At 41.0% G+C, this 20,972-nt stretch overlaps 1 protein-coding gene across 1 annotated transcript in view; it reads right to left on the bottom strand.

Annotated features, from left to right (window-relative positions):
* Positions 1-2,296: 2,296 nt before the first annotated feature.
* The window catches only part of LOC124871996 (5-hydroxytryptamine receptor 2A-like), a 138,316-nt gene continuing 119,640 nt past the window's right edge, over positions 2,297-20,972 (bottom strand). Inside the window, exon 3 of the mRNA XM_047371653.1 lies at positions 2,297-4,294. Within this exon, the coding sequence (XP_047227609.1) occupies positions 3,432-4,294 (863 nt within the window). The 3' untranslated portion in view covers positions 2,297-3,431. The remainder of the gene's footprint in view (positions 4,295-20,972) is intronic.

Raw genomic sequence — 20,972 nt, 5'->3', positions numbered from 1 at the left:
TGATATGACCCTGTAATGTGTGAAGAACAATTAATAAAAAAAAGATAACACATTTGTTGAGGCAAAGTGAATAAATGTTGTCATGCCACCTTCAGCTCATATGAATTTGACATGTGAACAGACAAGGAAGTCAGATGGTGCAGATGATTGTAGCTCACGAACCTGTATGTGTTAGTTCTGTCAGATGAGGAAAGTACTGTTTTTAAATATCTGAGGTTAAGTTTTGTCCACGTCATAAAAGAATATCACAGAACTGCTTACAGTATGTGAAGTTTGTGAAGTTAGTGTTAGTAATGGTTCCTTTACCTGTTGTAGACAGATGTCATATTGAAGTGAGTTTGCAGAAAATTTAAGAAATCATTAAACAGTGAAAGCTACTTTCATTTTCATGCTAGCAATCTGAACTACTTTAAACTAAAAAGGCCAAACCCATCGGAAACAATATTACTCTAGTGTACATAATAGTACCCTATTATAATACCCTTTTGTAGGAGCCTTTTGTTAAATGTGTTGCTGTTTGCTCAGCTAAACAACATGATACTTGTTAAGGCTGCTGGTTGTTAGACAGTAATCTACCACATTATTTTGTACGTTCCTGTGCTTTTCCAGGTCTATTTGTTTGGAAATATTTCCAGCAGACTGACGACTGATATATTTCACAGCCTCTTTTTTTTAGCATAGGAACATGGAAGTTGTTCAGCTGAGAAAACAGCCACATTCTGGATAAATGCGTATTGTAATAGAGTAGTCATGAAATATCTGGTAATATAGTGTATGCCACAATTAGGAACAATTTCAGATGTTTTAAATTGTTACTCTTTTGCTACTGCTACCACCCTGTAACAAAGGCAAAAACTCAACCCCAAGAGTTCTGTGAGGGTATGGAGAAGGACTATCAATCAGCCTTGAAGTGATTCTGGCATATGTTCAAGGGGATCACACTCCTCATCCTCCATGGGAAGGCTTATGCCAAGGTGTTGGCAATTGTCAAACTTCGGCTTCAGGAGGAGCAGTGTGATTTTCATTCCGGCTATATAGAACACTGGACCAGCTCTACACACTCTACAGGGTGATCAAGGGTTAATGGGAGTTTGCCAAACCAGTCCTAATGTGTTTTGTCGACCTGGAGAAGGCATTCGACCATGTCCCTCGTGGTGGCTTGTGAGGGACACTCCAGGAGTCCAGGAGTCCAGGGGCCCTTTATTAGGGGTCATCAGGTCTCTGTACAAGGGGAGCCGGAGTTTGGTTTGTATTACTGGCATTAAGTCAGACCTGTTCCCGGTGCATGTTGGACTATTGTTTGGTTCATAACCTTCATGGACAGGATTTCTAGGCATAGGAAAGGACCAGATGGGGTCTGGTTTGTTGACCAGTGGATTTTGTCTCTCCTTTTTGCAGATCACATGGTCCTGCTGGCCCCCTCTAGCCAAGACCTACAGCATGCAGTGGTGTGGTTAGCAGCCAAAAAGAATGAGATCCCGGTTAGAAGTGGTTGAAATGATCTTTCTCGGCAGGGTGGCCGGGCACTCACTTAGAGATAGGGTGAGGACCACGGTCATTCGAGAGAAGCTTGGAGTAGAACCGCTGCTCCTCCACATCGAAAGGAGTCAGCTGAGGTGGCTCGGGCATTTGTTTCGGTTGTCCCCTGGGCGCCTCTCTCAGGAGGTGTTCCAGGCACATCCCACTGGGAGTAAGCCTAGGACATGCTAGAGGGACTATGTCTCTTTCGACTGGCCTGGGAACGCCTCGGGCTTCCCCCAGAGGAGCTGGAGGAGGTGTCTGGGGAGAGGAAAGTCTGGGCATCTCTGCTGAGACTGCTACCCTCGCGACAGGGTCCCGGATAAGCAGAAGCTGACAAATGTGTATATTGTTACAATCAGCTAACAGGATCTGACCAGCTCTCAGCCTTCCGTGTCTCAGGGAATTTATTCACTTCTGCACAAACTCACTGTGAAATGACATCTTTCTCTAGTTAATGGAACTATAACCTAAAAAAGTGTGTCTAAAGCAGAACTTTAAATCTTAAAAGTAAAAAAAAAACATAGCTTTTTGGTCCCTGACAACCCCCCCTGTTGTGCCTGTTAAGACCCTCTCTATACAGAAGGTTGTCATTTTCAAGTGGGCATGTAACCACAGCAATTGTAATAATGGCCATATTTGATACTATGGGAGGTTCTTCCTGCCAATTGCTAGTCTGTTTCAAATGCGAACTCCCTCACCTTGCATTGCAGGCTAAACATTAAGCTAAAGAGATTTAATGTCTTTCACATTTTATCCCCTAACCTTCATTGCTTTTAGGGCACATTGACAATTTCAGTTGATATAAAAATTAACATACTTCCTTTGAAAGAACCCAGTTCTGCTTTATGTCCCAGACGATGATGCACAATGTGCAACTCTGGCCTGAACACCACATTCTGCATTAATGAGTCAAAATTGTTCAGTGTTGCAGAAGTTCCACATTCACAGATTTTAACACAAAAGTTTAAACATTTGGTAACCACCTATCAGAGCACTGGACACCATGTGTTGTGATTGAAACAACTGTGGAAATGCGCACTGATAGTTTGGAACACAATATGAACTGTGACGTTTACAAGGGTTACATCAACATTTAAATCTTCTTTATTTGCTGTCATTATAATCTCATTTTGCAGTCTTCATAGCGGCAATACAATATAAGAATGATCTTCACACTTTAAAATATAATATTTTTAACCCTATTCATACAGAGTTTCAACAGAACAGAGGCAGAAAGTTTTTTCTCTTTTTTGGCAGCTTAATCTGACCTTTGTGAGTGTTAGGAGTCAAGGTATTACAGGTTTTCCCTCTTCAACACCTTTGTTCCACGAAGTGGGAGCAAATCCAGTATAATCCCCCGTGATCTACCCAAAGGTACAGTTTATTGAAAGGTAGGATGCCAGGCAGCTGGCAGAGTGAACAAGCTTCTGGATTTACAGGTGAGTGCCAAAGGAAAGTAAAATTATACAAAAATACAATAATCTTAGCAAACATGACATCTTTGATTGTGGCCAGGTGGCTAAAAGTGTAGTTCTTTCTTTACATAGAAGAATGTCGTTAAAAAGCAGTTAGATCTCAAATAGAAATTTTGAATCTGCAATTAACCACTCAATCAGAAAGTGATAAGTTTCATTCAGTTGTTCTAGGTCTAATTGAATGATGAGAAGTTGGATGATTCTAAAATGTGCATGTGCTCAAAAGATTTTTGAGAATGCAATAATTCCTTTTACCTTTTTTACTGGATTAACCTCATGACTTCAACTCTCTATGCTTTAACTTGGTAGGTATAGTCATAATATCTTCAGCAAACAAACACCTCACTCAAAAGGACCAAACAGATAAAATGTAGGATTTTTCTGATTCAGGATGTGTATAGATCTACCTTTAACCAGGGTTTTCTTTGATATTTTTTACACACTGCTCTCGTCTTTGTCTCTTTGGCTTTTGCCCTGTTTGCAGTTCTCTGTTTCTTTCCCAGGCAGGAAGAATTTCCTTCCTTTCTTCTCACAGTGCATTGTTCCATTGCGTAACTTCTCCATGTCACCCAGGGGTAATTGAGTGGAGTTGAAAGCCAGAGGTGGGATGGTGTTCATGAGTATAAGCTGAAGGGGTTTTTTTTCTGGCTGATACTGGCAGCGAATGTAGCGCATAAAAGCTGTGCGGTATGTTTTGTTAAAAAGTGTGTAGACCAGGGGGTTGACAGCCGAAGACAAGTATCCAACCCAGACAAAAATGTTTAGCAGACCCTCCATGACCTCTGGGTGGCATATGGTTTGGTGGCACACAACCATCAGTACGTTGGTGATGAAAAACGGGCACCACATGACCACAAAGAGGAAAAACACAACTCCCAGCACCTTCGATGCCTTCTGCTCATTGCTGATGGACTGCATTGTGCGCCGTCCAAACATCGAACCAGAGATGCTCTCACGAGCACCACTGAGGCCACCACTGCTTCCTCTTCCTGCGACCTCTCGGCTTATTGAGCGCCTGAAGAGTTTCTCAGAGGATACAGAGCTTTGAGGAAAGAAGTTCAGTGTGAACGTGGTGCTCCATTTGGGACGTGGAACGAGCTGGTCCAAGCAGAGCGTGGCTTCGTTCTGCAGAGCATTGATGGTCAAGAAGTAGGTGACAATCATGATGGTTAGAGGAACGAAGAAGGCGATGAAGGAGCCCACCAGTACAAAGTTGTCATCTGTCAGCAGGCAGTTTCCATTTTTAAACACTTTGGAGTGGTCTCTAAGTCCCAACACAGGAATCGGCATTGAGATCCCTGCATAGAGGAAGGAAACAAAAGAGATGTCACTTTTATTTTTAATACCACTAAATAAAAGTCAGTAAACTAAATGTCCATAGACCAGAGGTTTGCTGGGGAACATTAGTGAACAAAAAGCATCATCAAAACACAGCAAAATAACACAGCAGACTGGTCAGGGGGGAAGTTCTGCAGAGGTTTAAATTGAAGGCTAGGTACTCATACTCGTACTCGTACTCCTACTCGTACTCGTCGTCTTCCGCTAATCCGGGACCGGGTCGCGGGGGCAGCAGATTCAGCAGAGACGCCCAGACGTCCCTCTCCCCAGACACCTCCTCCAGCTCCTGCGGGTGGAGCCCAAGGCGTTCCCAGGCCAGCCGAGAGACATAGTCCCTCCAGCGTGTCCTGGGCCGTCCCCTGGGCCTCCTCCCGGTGGGACTTGCCTGGAACACTTCCCGAGGAAGGCGTCCAGGAGGCATCCGGTATAGATGCCCGAGCCACCTCAACTGGCTCCTCTCGATGTGGAGGAGCAGCAGCTCTACTCCGAGCTCCTCACCCTATCTCTAAGGGAGTGCCCGGCCACCCTACGGAGGAAGCTCATTTCAGCCGCTTGTATCTGGGATCTTGTTCTTTCGGTCATGACCCAAAGTTTATGGCTATAGGTAAGGGTAGGAACGTAGACCGACCGGTAAATTGAGAGCTTTGCTTTTCGGCTCAGCTCTCTCTTCACCACAACGGACCAGCACAGTGCTGACCACATAACACTTGCATTTTTGTGCAAATATTTAAATTTAGATTATTTCTGTATGACGCCTCTGCACATCAAGACACGCTCACACATGTTAAGGCTAGGTTACAAAGGAAATTATGTAAAGCAAATGTGTGAATGAACAAACCTGAACAAATCATCCCCACAGTGAAACATGTAGATGGCAGCATCATTCTGTGAGGGCACTTTTCTTCTGCAGGGACAGAAGGCTGGTCATATTTAATGGAGGTAATCAAATGGGCATTCTTGAAATTATAGGCTGCAGAATACTTCAGACTGATTTATGTCTGGAATAGTTTAGATTAAAATACACGTATGTGCTCGAGTGAGCCATTCAAAGCCCAGACCTAAATCTAATTGAGAAAATGTGACAAGACTTTAGAACGGACGTTCACTCTCTATCCAATCTGATTGAGTTTGATCTACTTTGCAAAGAAGAAAGTTTTAAATATGCAAAGGCTATCGAGATAGACCCCCAAAGACTTGTCGCTGTAACTGGAGCATACAGGTCCTTCTCAAAATATTAGCATATTGTGATAAAGTTCATTATTTTCCACAATGTCATGATGAAAATTTAACATTCATATATTTTAGATTCATTGCACACTAACTGAAATATTTCAGGTCTTTTATTGTCTTAATACGGAGGATTTTGGCATACAGCTCATGAAAACCCAAAATTCCTATCACCCAAAATTAGCATATCATTAAAAGGGTCTCTAAACGAGCTATGAACCTAATCATCTGAATCAACGAGTTAACTCTAAACACCTGCAAAAGATTCCTGAGGCCTTTAAAACTCCCAGCCTGGGTCATCACTCAAAACCCCAATCATGGGTAAGACTGCCGACCTGACTGCTGTCCAGAAGGCCACTATTGACACCCTCAAGCAAGAGGGTAAGACGCAGAAAGAAATTTCTGAACAAATAGGCTGTTCCCAGAGTGCTGTATCAAGGCACCTCAGTGGGAAGTCTGTGGGAAGGAAAAAGTGTGGCAGAAAACGTTGCACAACAAGAAGAGGTGACCGGACCCTGAGGAAGATTGTGGAGAAGGGCCGATTCCAGACCTTGGGGGACCTGCGGAAGCAGTGGACTGAGTCTGGAGTAGAAACATCCAGAGCCACCGTGCCCAGGGTGTGCAGGAAATGGGCTACAGGTGCCGCATTCCCCAGGTCAAGCCACTTTTGAACCAGAAACAGCGGCAGAAGCGCCTGACCTGCGCTACAGAGAAGCAGCACTGGACTGTTGCTCAGTGGTCCAAAGTACTTTTTTCGGATGAAAGCAAATTCTGAAGTCATTCGGAAATCAAGGTGCCAGAGTCTGGAGAAAGACTGGGGAGAAGGAAATGCCAAAATGTCAGAAGTCCAGTGTCAAGTACCCACAGTCAGTGATGGTCTGGGGTGCCGTGTCAGCTGCTGGTGTTGGTCCACTGTGTTTTATCAAGTGCAGGGTCAATGCAGCTAGCTATCAGGAGATTTTGGAGCACTTCATGCTTCCATCTGCTGAAAAGCTTTATGGAGATGAAGATTTCATTTTTCAGCACGACTTGGCACCTGCTCACAGTGCCAAAACCACTGGTAAATGGTTTACTGACCATGGTATCACTGTGCTCAATTGGCCTGCCAACTCTCCTGACCTGAACCCCATAGAGAATCTGTGGGATATTGTGAAGAGAACGTTGAGAGACTCAAGACCCAACACTCTGGATGAGCTAAAGGCCGCTATCGAAGCATCCTGGGCCTCCATAAGACCTCAGCAGTGCCACAGGCTGATTGCCTCCATGCCACGCCGCATTGAAGCAGTCATTTCTGCAAAAGGATTCCCGACCAAGTATTGAGTGCATAACTGTACATGATTATTTGAACGTTGACGTTTTTTGTATTAAAAACACTTTTCTTTTGTTGGTCGGATGAAATATGCTAATATTGTGAGATAGGAATTTTGGGTTTTCATGAGCTGTATGCCAAAATCATCTGTATTAAGACAATAAAAGACCTGAAATATTTCAGTTAGTGTGCAATGAATCTAAAATATATGAATGTTAAATTTTCATCATGATATGGAAAATAATGAACTTTATCAAAATATGCTAATATTTTGAGAAGGACCTGTACAGTTGTTCTACAAAGTAATGACAATTGTGCAGTCTTACAACTATACTCATACAGTAAAGAAAATCTAGTACTGGGAATGTGCTGTTAAAAGAGAAGTTGAGTTGAATACTCTAAATATCCAGTGGATCATCATCAGTCAAAATGTCCTGACAGGGACAACAATTTGACACTATCCTTTCACTCACACTGTGTGAAATACCACTATCATGCCTGAGAATAATACTCAGTTTTCATTTGTTTGCTTTTCACTGACCTTTCCTCTGAGGGTTCAGTGAAACACAGTAGTTCATTTTTCATTTCTGTCCTCTGTCTACCAATTTCTTACCTTCTGTTTTGTATCCATATTGTTTCTCTCAAGAAAAAAATGAGGATTGGAATGCCTTTAGTTGTATGTCATGGTGCTGATTAAATCCATCTCATGATCTACTGCAATTTGGTTTTCTATTCCAAAACACCTATATCCTATATATGAAAAATTGCCTGGCCAAAAGGTTTTGGAGGATGGTGAGGAATCTATACATGGAAGCAGAATCAGGGCTGAAGAAGATAAACTGAGCAATTGGTCTATGGTGTGTACTCACTACCTCCTCGTAACGAATAAAAGACCAGACTGGGAAAAAATGAAAGAGATACAACAGGAATACGAGGGGTGAAGGTTGGAGATCAACAGTCATGGCAGCTTTGTGGCTCCAGTGACTCCACACTGGGAACAGGAGTGTCAAGGATGGTTTCAGTATGTTTGGATGCTTAACAGAAAACAAAATGTTCTGGAGCTTTGTCAGCCACAGGATTTACTATCTGTTTAAGAATGAGCAGAGCAGATTCAAAGTCTTCAGGAGGCAATAACACACTGTAAATAATAAAGCATTTTTATTTATAATTTACAATCATAAAACAGAATGTCTCTGTAGTGGGGAATGATTCAGAAAGAGTGGGAGGACAGTTTGTCGGTTTTCCACTTACTGGGCTCAACTTTCAAGCAATTATTGTATAAAAATGTTCAGTAATTTGTTTGGGTTTTATAATCCTCTGGGCCTTTATCAGATTCTGTTCATGTTTCTTTATCAATGATATGCATACTTGCAATAATTTTAGCCACCACTCTGTTATAAGTTCTTTGCCAGCACTATTTTGTTTCCTTGGACTAGTTTGCACCTCTTATTGTCATGCTCCATTTTTATTAGACCATTTCCAGCTGGTTTGTTTCTGCACTGACTTTATGCATTTTTGTCAATGGCGGGCTCATTGTTTTATCCAAGACACTGAGGGAATGTAGACCAGACAATCCCGTCACACTATTGACTATTTGTTTTGCATTTCTATAGCATACATAGTTGACCTACACATAATATCGATTTTTGCAATTGTCACATATATATACATTTTTGCAACATTGCAACCTTAAAGCACTGCTTGTATGCAATATAAAGTAGGACATTATATTTAAAGTACCATGCATACAAGTTCTGCATGCCAACCATGTATCTGCCCTGTGAGATGGACTTTGCCTGCCCTCAATGCCCACATGATCTATATTTTAGCTAAGATGCTAAAGCTCAGAAAGAATTGTGGGGACAAGGTGATGAAGAAAAAAAACAGTCAGCAAAAATCATAAATAATTACGTCATTGCAATATATGTTTTTTTATACTGCATTACAATGTATGTAATGTGACCTCCAGCTAAGCTAAGCTATCACTGGATTTTTGGACATACTGGAAAACACTGTGGTTTGAGAGTCGCAACTCAGATATAGTATGTGTTGTACATATTGTATACTCAGCACTGCTTAAGAGTTTATTAAAATACTATGCAAATGTTTCTTAAACTCTTGTAGCGCTATACAAAAGCTCTGTCTATAATGATGAAGATTGACTCACCTCCAGGTGTTGAATGCCTGGAGTCACTGATTTGACGGGAGTTTTTATTTTCTCATTAATGTAGGTTATTAGTTTTTAAAATTATTTTCTTCAAAAAATCATTGTACCCAAATATGGTGGACATATTCTGAAAATTTAACAGCATACTTTAAAAGCAGAATTTCTAATTTTCAGTTGTAAATGTTGTACTGCTGGCCGTGAATCAGAATCTGAATTCGAATCAGAATCAGCTTTATTGCCAAGTTTGTACAGAAAAACAAGGAATTTGACTCCGATACACTTTGCTCTCAAATAAAAAATAAATAATCTCTATTTTCTTAAATGTACATATATACACAATTGACTTTACAATGGAATGTAACGTGAGATCAGTCCAAATATGCAGTGTTGTTCTGGCACTCTGTTCATCAGAGAAACAGCCTTGTGGAAAAAACTGTCTCTGTGGTGGCTGGTTTTAGCAGACAGCACTCTGTAGGGGCGACCTGAAATTAAAAGCCTAAAAAGATTGGGTGCAGGATGTGTGGGGATGTGCAGAGATTTTAGCAGCGTTTTTCCTGACCTTAGACCTGCATAATGGTGCGTTCACACCGAACGCAGATTCTGCAAATATTTTGCGTCATTTGTTTGCTGTTGCTCGCTTCACACTCCGCTTGAACTCGGCGTTGCCAAATGGCAACAAACGGCAACGCTTCGCTGCATCATCAAATAGGAGGAGCTTCTAAATGCTGCTTGCTGGTTTCAACTGAACATGGCGGACATAGATTTCATGGACCTAATTACGGTGTTTTACCTGTGGAGAGCCGAAAAACGCCGCCGACGTCCCTGGGTTCACCAGATTCTTCAGGGATGGGAACAGTTCGGAGATTACCACCATCTATTCCAGGAGCTGGATGACAGTCGATTTCAGCGGTACTTCCGTCTATCCAGGACCCAGTTCGATGATCTGCTTTCCTGCGTTAGGAGACAAATCGGCCTCCGGAACACCAACTACCGGCGCTGTATTCCCGCTGCTGAACACCTGTCCATCTGTCTTCGGTGAGTAAATAAATCTCAGCTCAATAAAAAAACTGCCAGTTTTTAATGTCCACATCTTCTAAATATAAGATATTTGTGCCAAAACATAACCAGGCCAGGTCCTTTCTGTACTTGTCTCGGTCAAAGTAATTAGTTGAGTCATACAACTCTGGCTTGCCGCACACCGCCACTATGATCTGGTCCTCCATCTTCACTGACAACCACTTCTTCTCCGCTGCGGTCCTTCACCCTATGTCACAGCCACACCCAGTCCCTGATTGGTTGACGTGACGTGAATTTAGGATAAAGTTCCGATTTTTCAACTCGTCCATCGCTCTTGCTTCGCTCCCGCTTCGCTAGGCAACCCTTCCGCACCGCGTACTCCATCTCCTTCGCACCATCTCGCGCCGCTCCACTCCTGAACGCGCCTCTACATAGGGATAACATGTAAATCGGCCGCTCCTATCGCAGAATCCACGTTCAGTGTGAACGCACCATAAATCCTGGATGGAGGGAAGGTCAGCCCTGATGATTCTCTCTGCCGACCTGATTGTTCGTTGCAGTCTGGACTTGTCCTGTTTTATAGATGAGCCAAAACACACTGTAAGTAAAACCTCTTTTAAACTATGAAACTAAAAGTAGTAGTAATGTGTTTATGCAAATCAAACCACAAACCATCAACACACCACCACACCCAAACTCCACCTGCTGTGACTTTAGTAGGTGGTGCTTCAATACATGACAAAGCAACTCTTTCACTCACAAAGACAGCTTATACAGAGAGCAGAAGTTTTTATGTTTCAGTCCAATCCCAGTTCTCATATCTTGCTCCAGCACATGTAAATCATTACATGGGAAAGAGTCATTACCAGGCCTTAGCACAACTTGATGTCACACAGAGAAGGTCATTTTTACAATATGAATCCGTAATGTTGGAGCAGGGAGACATCAACAAGATGAATGAAACTGGCCCTCGAGAACTGGCCAGACTGGACATCACTAGTCTACACAGATTCATGAATACATGTCAAGGAATTAAAATCTTGCCAGTATGATGCTGCTAATGTCTGTCAGTGATTGACTGGTTTTGACTCTGTATATTTTTTCAGATGATAATATGCCCAAAACTTTGGCCAGTTGAAACTAGGATTGAGCATTTTGGTAACTAACATGTCAGGTGTGTTTTGTGTGAAACAGAGAATGCACGTTGGCAAAGCCATTGTTAAGTATCTCTTTAGAAAGGCCCTGGGTACTTTATTCATGAACTCTTTGGGATTTTAATGAAAATCTTGGTGGCCTCTACCAATAAATTAAACGTCGGTCTTCATTGGGTCTTTCAGCAGACAAGGATTTAAAGACTGACCTTGTTCTATGGCCATCAAAGACCTAAATCCTCTAGAGAAGAGAGTACTAGAGAGGACCCAAGGCTCTGGATGATGTTAATTGTTATAAAAGAAGATGAAGTCCTCTCCTACTGGTAAAAGGAGGGTGGTGCAAGGTATTTATAGTGTGCATAATTATGCAACCAGTATTTTTGTTTTAAACAGTTATTACTTGACATAGGACTTTGTGAAGTGACGAATGCACTGAAATTAAAGGTTGGCTTTTTCTAAAATGTTCAGTGTCAGAACATGCTGCTGAAAATAAGTTACAATTATTTCAACGTTTTAATGCATCTTTCCCAGGTGTGACAATATTATGGTAGCACTTGATTGACTAGTAATTCCAAAATTGGATTAAAATCTTTAATCCAATTTTGTTTTTCCCACTTTCCTTTAACATATTGTCTCTTTTGTGTTTTAGCAATCTGTAATTTAAAGTAATATTTAAAGAAAATGCTACCTTAAGATTAAAGTCAAGCTGGTGCATATGATGTGCAAAAATAATGCTTGCTATTACTCGCATAATGGTGTGGGATTAAAAGTAATATATTTTAGCTGATGCAGTGATCCTTTTGTAACCCTGTCCAAACAGTTTGTTTGCCTGAACTGTTGGTGGTGTGGTACTTTCATAAATATGTGAGTATTGGCGCACAGTATGCGTATACTGTAATAAAGCGTGGTGATATTTTAGCCGGATATTTGTCTTTACTGGTTTTCATGTAACATTTCTACAAGCCCATGGGTTTTGGAAGTTATTAGATAATCTATCAAAGGGAGTGCTGCTGCATAAGGTAACATAAAATGGTTTTAAATTGTATGAGTCAACAACAAAGGTTTTACAGAGGAAACATATTAAAAACCTAATCATATTTCTGTATAGAGGTTCTGAAAAATCTTCACAGCTCTGTTAATACGCAGCATTTTTGTGATGTAAAAATTAGATTTTGATATAAATCATTTCAAAGTCTTTTCCCTACATAATTTGACATGTATCCTTTACTGAAAAATAAAAAAAATTGTTAGGACAAAAAAATAAGAAAGCTACAATAGTCTTGTTGCAAAAGTGTTCACACCCTAAAACTAATACTGTACTGAAGCACATTTCGATTCAATTTCAAGATGTATAAACTCACTGTGATGTTGAAAAAAATAAATAATTAGATTTCTAGCAGTTGCCTAAATGGTTTGGTCCAAAACTGACTGGTATTTGAAACAGTTTATAATTGTCGGGGGATGTTTGGTGTTGGTAATGTGCCAAGCATACCTTATGGATCACAACACATTCTAGCCAGGATTTTGCTTTGTTTGGAAGAAGATGCTTCTTTTGTGTAACGCTAAACTTCATCCTGGATCTATAGATAACATAGCAGATTGTTGCCCAATTGCTGATGACTATTTTCACTGTGCTATAATTTATATATAATGTTGTGGATTTTTTGTACCCTTCTCTTGACTAACATCTTTGTACAATGAGATTGTTTTGCTATGTCACCTCTCTCCTGTGTCGCGGAGTTTCATGCATACCATATAGAGCAGATGGTTGCATACGTGTTCCAAGGGAGTTTGGCTCTAAAAAAGGCATATCTCAAGATAAAACAGTAAATGCTTGATTGACTGCATACCGCTTCGAAATAGACAGGCAACACTGATGTAATAACAAACTTGTGTTTGTATGATCTTCAACCATTTGATTTATTTGTGTCTCAGGGCCTGGGTTTGTGTTGACTGGGTCAATGTGAGCGAGTTTGTTACCTGGACAGCTTACATGCACAGCTATTAGAATGGCAACGGTAGAAGGCCTGAAACACACAGCACCCAGGAGTAGCAAAGGCCACATAGACTCACCTCCAGAAGCCCTCAGCAGCCCCAGGCAGACAGACACAAAGCATCACACCAGGGCAGCCATATGCCCTTCTCAGAGGCCAATCGTCAGTGAAGCACATTAGCAGCAGCCCCCAGGCCACACTGGCACAGGGTGAGGAGGTAAGGAGGGCACATTAACATCTCACCTGGTGAGCTAGCCCCTGGTCAAGTGGCAGGGATGCCCACCAGAGCCCAGCATTGTCATCTCTTTCCAAGCTATGGCTTTAGCTGAATAATGCAAATGTAGAAAAGCCTGAAACATCCAATAGGTAGAACTGAACTTTACTTCTGATTAATCAGATTCAACAGTCTTGCAACTGATTTGCCCTAACTCTGGGATTAGAGCAAATCTAGTCCTGGAGAGTTACTTTCCAGTTACTTTACACCTGAAGGACTAGGCTTTGACACCAATCAGAATCAGAATCAGCTTTATTGTCAAGTTCATACATACAACAAACAAGGAATTTGACTCCGGTACACTTTGTTCTCTGGGTTTCTTTTGTTTTTTTTGCTTTTTTTTTTTTTTTTTGCGTTATAAGATATATTCCGCATATATCTTTATGTCCTTAAATACATATATACAATATACACATATACAAGGTGGAATTGCGTGAGAGGTGGTCTGTATCATTAATTTACTCAGGTTGTCGAAATATAACCAAATCAGAAGATGACACAGATTTGATGCACATAATTAGATTGAAATGAGGTTTTATTGTTCCAACTTAGGTAGACCTTGATTAGAGTTGTTAGAAGCCAGAGGATGAGGAAGCCCCAAGGATCCGAGCAGAGAGAGAGTGTTCTGGCGGTGGAAATATTTACAGTGCAGATTTCCTGAAGAAGGGTTCCATATGGTGACAGGCAGGCAGACAGATGGGCAGATCGACAGGAAGGCAGGACAACAAGCGATCAGGCAGGCTGACAGAAGTCCACATAACAGAGACTATGTTCCAGCAACAGACTGTGTCAGCAGCTGCCTTAAAAAGCCATGAGCTCATTAGCTGGATGAGTTGCAGCTGAGAACAATGAAGTGCCAGAACCAGCCAGCAGAGATCTCACAGTCTGTTTTTGAAACACTGTTAGTTTTAGGTCAGATGACACACACCTTCCAAAAAGTTCCACTTTTATCTTATCAGTTCAGAGAGTGTTAGATGTTCTGGGTTGTTCTGTGACCTCCTGGTTGAATCGCTGATTTGCACTTGAATTAATTTTGGAGGACCAGCCTCTTGTAGGTTCACCACTGCTGCATGCTTTCTTCAGTGGTGAAGTAGGGCTCTCACTTTGGTTCACTGGTGTCCCAGAGTCTTAGAAATGGTTTTGTAACATTTCCAGACTGATAGATGTCAATGGCGCTATAATTTTGTGAGTGTCATCTTTTTTTGTGCTGTATGAGTGTTTTCTTAAGTGTGGATATTTGGTATGAGATGATCCAAACAGGGGAATCCAGCATCCAGCTCTGCCAAAAGCTCAGCTGCTGACAAGGCGACAAATGTGAATGCAATAAGTCCTCTGAAGATTTTAGGCCTGAGGCAACATTCAGTTTAGCCTCTGTTCCTCTGTGACAGCTCGTATCTGCTGTCAAGTGTGTCATATGCCTCCTGTTGCTGTGACATTTTCTGGTCTATGTTCATTTCAAAATCCTGCTGTTTTTATCCCACATTGTGTTTTTCCGAACTGTACTACAGTATGAAAGTTTTTGTCGCTATTCTCACACTTTGATTGTTACTCTAGACAGATTGACGCATAAACATGGTCAACTGCTTTTTTATGAAAGTGGTAATAACCTAAAATGTAGATGGTAACACAATGATTTTTTTTTTACTAATTTAACTCAAAAATGGTAGTCCTATATGTCATACCTGCTTGTGTTTTTGTTATATTACCTGGTGTAGTCCTTTGTTTTCTGTCTCCCTGCACTGCAAGGCCACACCTGTTCCGTGTTTTCCCCTGATTGTGTTACGTTTGTCATTGGTTCCCCCTGCAGTTCAGCTTTTGTATTTAAGCCTGTTTGTTTTCTTTGTTCCCTGCTGGTTCCTTATGTATGTGAGATTATGTGTGATCTCGTGTGTTGGCTACCGTCTATGTCCTGCCATGGATAATAAAGTCTCATCTTACCTGAAAACTTCGAGCTTCAGGAGTTCTTCCCCGCATATTGGACCAACAAGAAACCAAACTATGACAGAAGGAACCAGCCAACGTGACCAAGCGGGAGGAATGGTGAGGGAATTCAAAAGAGGTGAGATTCTGGTCAAATTGTTTTCCCACCTTGCTACTTCTCCCAGCTCCCCATGGAGGAGGCTGGAGATAGCTGGCAGCCTCCAGGCCTGGCTCGAGGCAAGGAAGGATTTTTTTCTCCAGATCCTCGGATTCACCACATCATTGAGGCCCAGCGACAAAGGGCCCTGGGAGAAATCGCGGCTTCAATGAAGAGGTCTTGTGCCCCCTCTTCCACTCGCCTCTCCATTGAAGCTGGAGGTGGCTTTCCAGCTCATGGTTTAGCTCCTGACCAGCCATCGCTGCTGCTTCTGACTCCTAATCCTGTTCTTGGTCCAGTTCTGGAGGGGTTCATGGATGAACCGTCCCACACCCTGATCCTGTTCCTAGTTCTGTTCCGGAGGGGTCCCAGGCCGAGCCGCCTTCACGCTCTGTTCCTGTCCGTGAGGGGCTCGTGGATGGACTGCCTCCACTTCACACTCCTGTTCCTAATCCTGTCCTGGAGGGCTCTGAGGATGAACTGCCTCCATCCCTGCTTCCCGCTCCGGAGGAGTTCGTGGACGAGCTGTCTCCACTTCCTGTTTCTGTCCCCGAGGGGTGCGAGGACGCACCCTCTCTGCCTGCTGTGCCTCGGCGGCGCCGCACATCTCCACGGCCTCGCGGTTTCTGCACCAATTGCCTGGGTTTCAGCGGTTTCCGCACTGCTCCTCTGAGCTCCATCATGGGTTTTCCTGGTCCCGCCACCGGCCGTCAGATCATCAGATCCTATGTCGCCGGCCGTCTGATCGTCTTCTCCTACATCGCCGGCCTGCTGATCGCTGGATCTGCCCGGGACGGCCTCCGGGTCGGCCACCTGAACTCTTGCCCCCTCCACCCCCCCTGGTTCGGTTGTTTTGTTTTTGGCTCTTGCCCTCCTTCAGAGGCCCCCTCCGCCCACCCTGGTAGGATGTTTGTTTTGTTTTTGTTTTGTGGGCGTCTGGGATCTGCCCTTAAAGGGAGGGGCTATGTCATACCTACTTGTGTTTTTGTTATATTACCTGGTCTAGTCCTGTCTCCCTGAACCCAAGCCCACACCTGTTCTGTGTTTTCCCCTGATTGTCTTGTCACGTTTGTCATTGGTTCCCCCTGCTGTTCAGTTTTTGTATTTAAGCCTGTTTGGTTCCTTATGTTATTTGTATGTGTGATCTCATGTGTTGGCTACCCTGTCTGTGTCCTGCCATGGATAATAAAGACTTATCTTACCTGAAAACCTCGAGCTTCAACAACAAGAAACAAGAAACCAAACTACGACACTATATTGTTCTGGCTGTATGCTCAGGGTGACTGTCCTACTGGAAGGTCAACCTTTCCCCCACTCTCAACGGGTTTCCGACTATGATAGTAGCGTACCATTTTACATGTAGGTCTAAACATTCCACATATTTGGTCTTTTTTGATACATGCTTGGGAGAGACTATTAACTGCACTTCTTTTGACAATAGCTTTCTTCTGTCCACTTTTCCATGGTCAGATTTGTGGAGTCCACAGCCAATAGTTGTCTGTTAACAGGCTTTCCCAATTGAGCTGTAGTGCTCCGCAGCTCCTCCAGAGTTACCATGAGCAGCTTGGCTGCTTCTCTGATTAATGCCTTATTTGCTTTGCCTGTTAGTTTAGGTGGACGGCCATGTTTTCCCATACTCTTTCCTAGAGGTGTAACAGTACACAAAAATCACATTTCAGTATAGATCCTGATTTTGTTTTTGGTATGCTTCATTGAAGAAACAATTTTTTTTTTTTATTGGTCAGCGGTGAACAAAGAATCCTTTTCAGTTTCTGAAATTTATTTGATTTTATTATGTTCTGAACCTTTAAAAAGTGTAAAGTTAAAAACTGGAGACTTAGTTGGATTTTGTTATGACAAAGTAGTAGAAGAAGGCATAGCCAGTAACTGGAAAAGATAACTGGAAAGATAGATAGATACAACAATGTACCCACTTGAAAACAGTTCATGTTAATTTTGGGGAAAAGAATATGAGACTATTCCCATTTTTGATAACATTATATGTTTAAATCAGTTTGGAGTTGCTTTGAAATTTCAGCAACCTAGTGTCCCAGGTGTACCTGAATGCAGAATGTGCACCTGTTGGGAAAATCCCCTGACCACCAGAGTTTTCTGACCGGCAACTCATACGATGTATGCAGTTTGGGCTCATATAGATGCTACAGGCAGAGAGATGTCAACATCAGCTGATTTTTCTCCAGTATTTAATACTTATAATAGCTTGAAGTTGTTTCAGCTGAGTAATAAGGTTTAGTGTAGAGCGAGCTGTATACCTTATTGCTGTTGAAAAAAATGCTGACATAAAGTTTTTGGTTCAGTCCACCTTTCTTTCTCCACTGTAGCGGCATGAGAAACCTTAATTTTTCCAAAATGCTGAGTTTAATCATAGCCTGTTTTGTTTTGATGTCACTTCTGTAGAGTTGCGTCGACAGAAAGTTGCCTTGTGCACTTAGTTCTGCGCATGAACATTCTGCATGTGGTCAGATATAAATCAACACTGTATTTGTTACACGTCCAGACTGAACCGATGGTGCTGTACCATTTACGGTGTAAATGCGTATGCCATTACCAAAACACCATTTTAATCTTATAGCAGAAAGGATAGTAAATACAATGGGCCATAGTGTATAATGTTGCAAATATTGTGACTATTTTCTTTCTCATGTATTTCCCTGTGAAGACACAGTTTATATCTTGCCAAGTCATATGTCAATAAAGTGTCAATAAATCTGTTGCTTTACTACACAAAGCATGCTACTGAATGAATATATTTTTTACCAGTGAACACTGGTAAACGATTCCTAAGATACAACTACTAGGCAAAAATTACCCGGTTCAAGCCTCATTTCAGTTTTATGACAAGAATGTTTTGTAAATCATGAAAAGATTATTTTTACCCTCGCATCACCATAATTTCTTTTGAAGAAACACACACCCCCACCCACACACCCTGCCCTTTCTTCTCTTTCTCTCTCTATTAATGCCAACGTTCAGCTCTGTAATGTATTTGTCAAACATGTGAGTAATATAGGGGTCTTTTCACATCATAACAGGCAGCTCTGGTCGGATTACACAACTAAAATCCTGCTGTAATATTGTCCTCACTCTAAGTACAAAACGACATTTTGATCACAAGATCCATCCCAAGATTGGCAAATGCTTTTCTTGTAACAAGGAGCCAGTAAAGTTTTATTGTTTTATTTTCGATTTTTGGCAGATGTTATTCCTACAGGAGCAAAGAGCTGGCAGCATCTGAATCATTATTCCTGTAAAGCTACTTTAAAGGAAACCGGCAGCAATGTTTTTTGCTTATTCTGAAATGCAAAAGATGTGTGAATTAACTAACTGTATTATAATCTCAGTTATATAGGGAAAATTATTCAGAAAAAACAAATACTGATATATTGTTTAATGATCACAGAAACATGTTTTCCCATATTTTTATGCCAATATGTGTGCAAAAACCATAAAAATACATGTAAAACATAAACACCAAGGTTTTGCTATAGAACAGAAAGGAATCTTTGTCTTCATTTAAGACTTAGTTAATGTCTTTTTTTTATGTGAGACATTGTTGATAACTATTAACATACATGACAGTGTCTCAGTGTTCTCAAAGAAGTTGTCCGTAAAATCATAGCCCTTTTATTTAAAATTTGCTTTAATAGAGGTGTGACAAAGGTTGGGACAGACTGTACGTACAGCTACTTAGCATAAACTGAAAAAGTTAATATTTGTGGATATTTCTACCATTTGCAACTATGAGTTATGTAAAGCTAAACTTTGCACTCAGACGTGCATGCACACAAAAAGACAAACTTGGCTGTCTACAAGGCTGGTCAAATGAAATGAGAAAACTAAACTTAGATGAAATTTTAAAAAAGCTTCTCCTTCACTTAGATGAGTAAAGTCTTTCCAAGTAAGTAGGGGAGATGCTTTTTTTCCTTTCTTTTCAGGTAAAGCTATGCTAGCTTAATCATTTGTTTTCTTCATTCCAAAAAAGTATTTTTTCTCAAAATCTCACCAAACTGTCAGGGAAAATAAAAGTAGAAATCTAGTAATACGTTAAATACTTTGAATTACTTCTCATTTGTTGTTCAATACAGACCAGTAAATAACTGCCTAACTAAGCATGAGGTAGTTACACATATATACAATGCCATTTAATGAGTCAATCTTTTATTGCAGAATTTGAAAGTAAAAGCTTTTGAAAGCTTTTTTAAGTTCTTTGATTTTCTATATAGATTACAATGAATCATGTGCAGTCCAGCAGATTATAGAGCATAAACAACATGTTGAAGTTAGTCAGAAATCACCAACAGTCTAGTCTGCCAGAAAATTAGACCCTCAATAGCAGATGCTACACATCCATGTAAAACTGCTGGCTCCTTTAAATCAAGACTGAAAAAATACTGTTAATGCAGCTTACCCCATGAATGCCAAAGACGACATTATTATTTCCATTCTATCATTCCTTAGATTTTTCATTGCTAGAATCTGCTTTATTTGGTGTTTTTCTTGTGTCTCTGATCTATCTTCCTTTGTTTTCCTGTAAAGCATTTTAAATTACTGTGTATGAATTGTGTAAACAAATAAACCCACTTTGATTTGTTTTGCATTTCCTTTTAAACAATTTGACATACCCCTGTTGTGTATGAAGGATATTGTGAGCAAACCATTTCAAAGTTACCTTAGAGATGGATCACATAGATATTTAGAGCATAGAGCAGTGGAAAAGTAAAAACAGTGTTAGCATGAACCACTGTGACATTCTGAGACTAGAATATTTTTTAACCTGGTAAAATGTGCTTTTCTCTTCGCTATGCTCTGACCAGCAGTTTATTGGATAACTAATCACTGTTTCAATAAACTGAAGTGAGTCTATAAAGTTATTTACTACAAAGAAGATATTTAATGCACATAACCTCACAACACACCCTTGCTTAAAAAACATGTAGCCTATTCCTTTAAGGTCTGCACTCTCTTGTGGTCGGCTGGATTCAGATCTGGTGGTCTTAGATGGGGCATTAAATTATTTATAGATGTGTAGTTATGAAATCCCTTTACTTCTAGTTTAAACTCACTTTAAAACTTATGTGCTTTTAGTTTTAATTGCTAATTTAGAGAGGTGCAAATGCACAATATTGTATTCACAACAATAAGATTCACAAGATTTTACCATAGTTTTTAAGAAAATTAAGAATACTGTTTTTGTTTTTGCAAATAGAGTAAAGGTTTCACAAATGACAAACTGGGTTTTAAGAATCCATGTTCAGTCAGAATCAAATGCAGTCCAGGTATGACTATGTTTCATGCTTGCTGCATGCCAGACGCTGTGTGCAGCCATGTTTTCTTACACATCATATAAATGGTTTAAGATGTTGTTACACCCCTACTTATTTAAGATATGGATACTTAAATA

This window comes from Girardinichthys multiradiatus, chromosome 7 (genome assembly GCF_021462225.1).
Source record: "Girardinichthys multiradiatus isolate DD_20200921_A chromosome 7, DD_fGirMul_XY1, whole genome shotgun sequence".
Classification (NCBI taxonomy): Eukaryota; Metazoa; Chordata; class Actinopteri; order Cyprinodontiformes; family Goodeidae; genus Girardinichthys; species Girardinichthys multiradiatus.
This window is presented reverse-complemented; position numbering and strand designations above follow the sequence as displayed.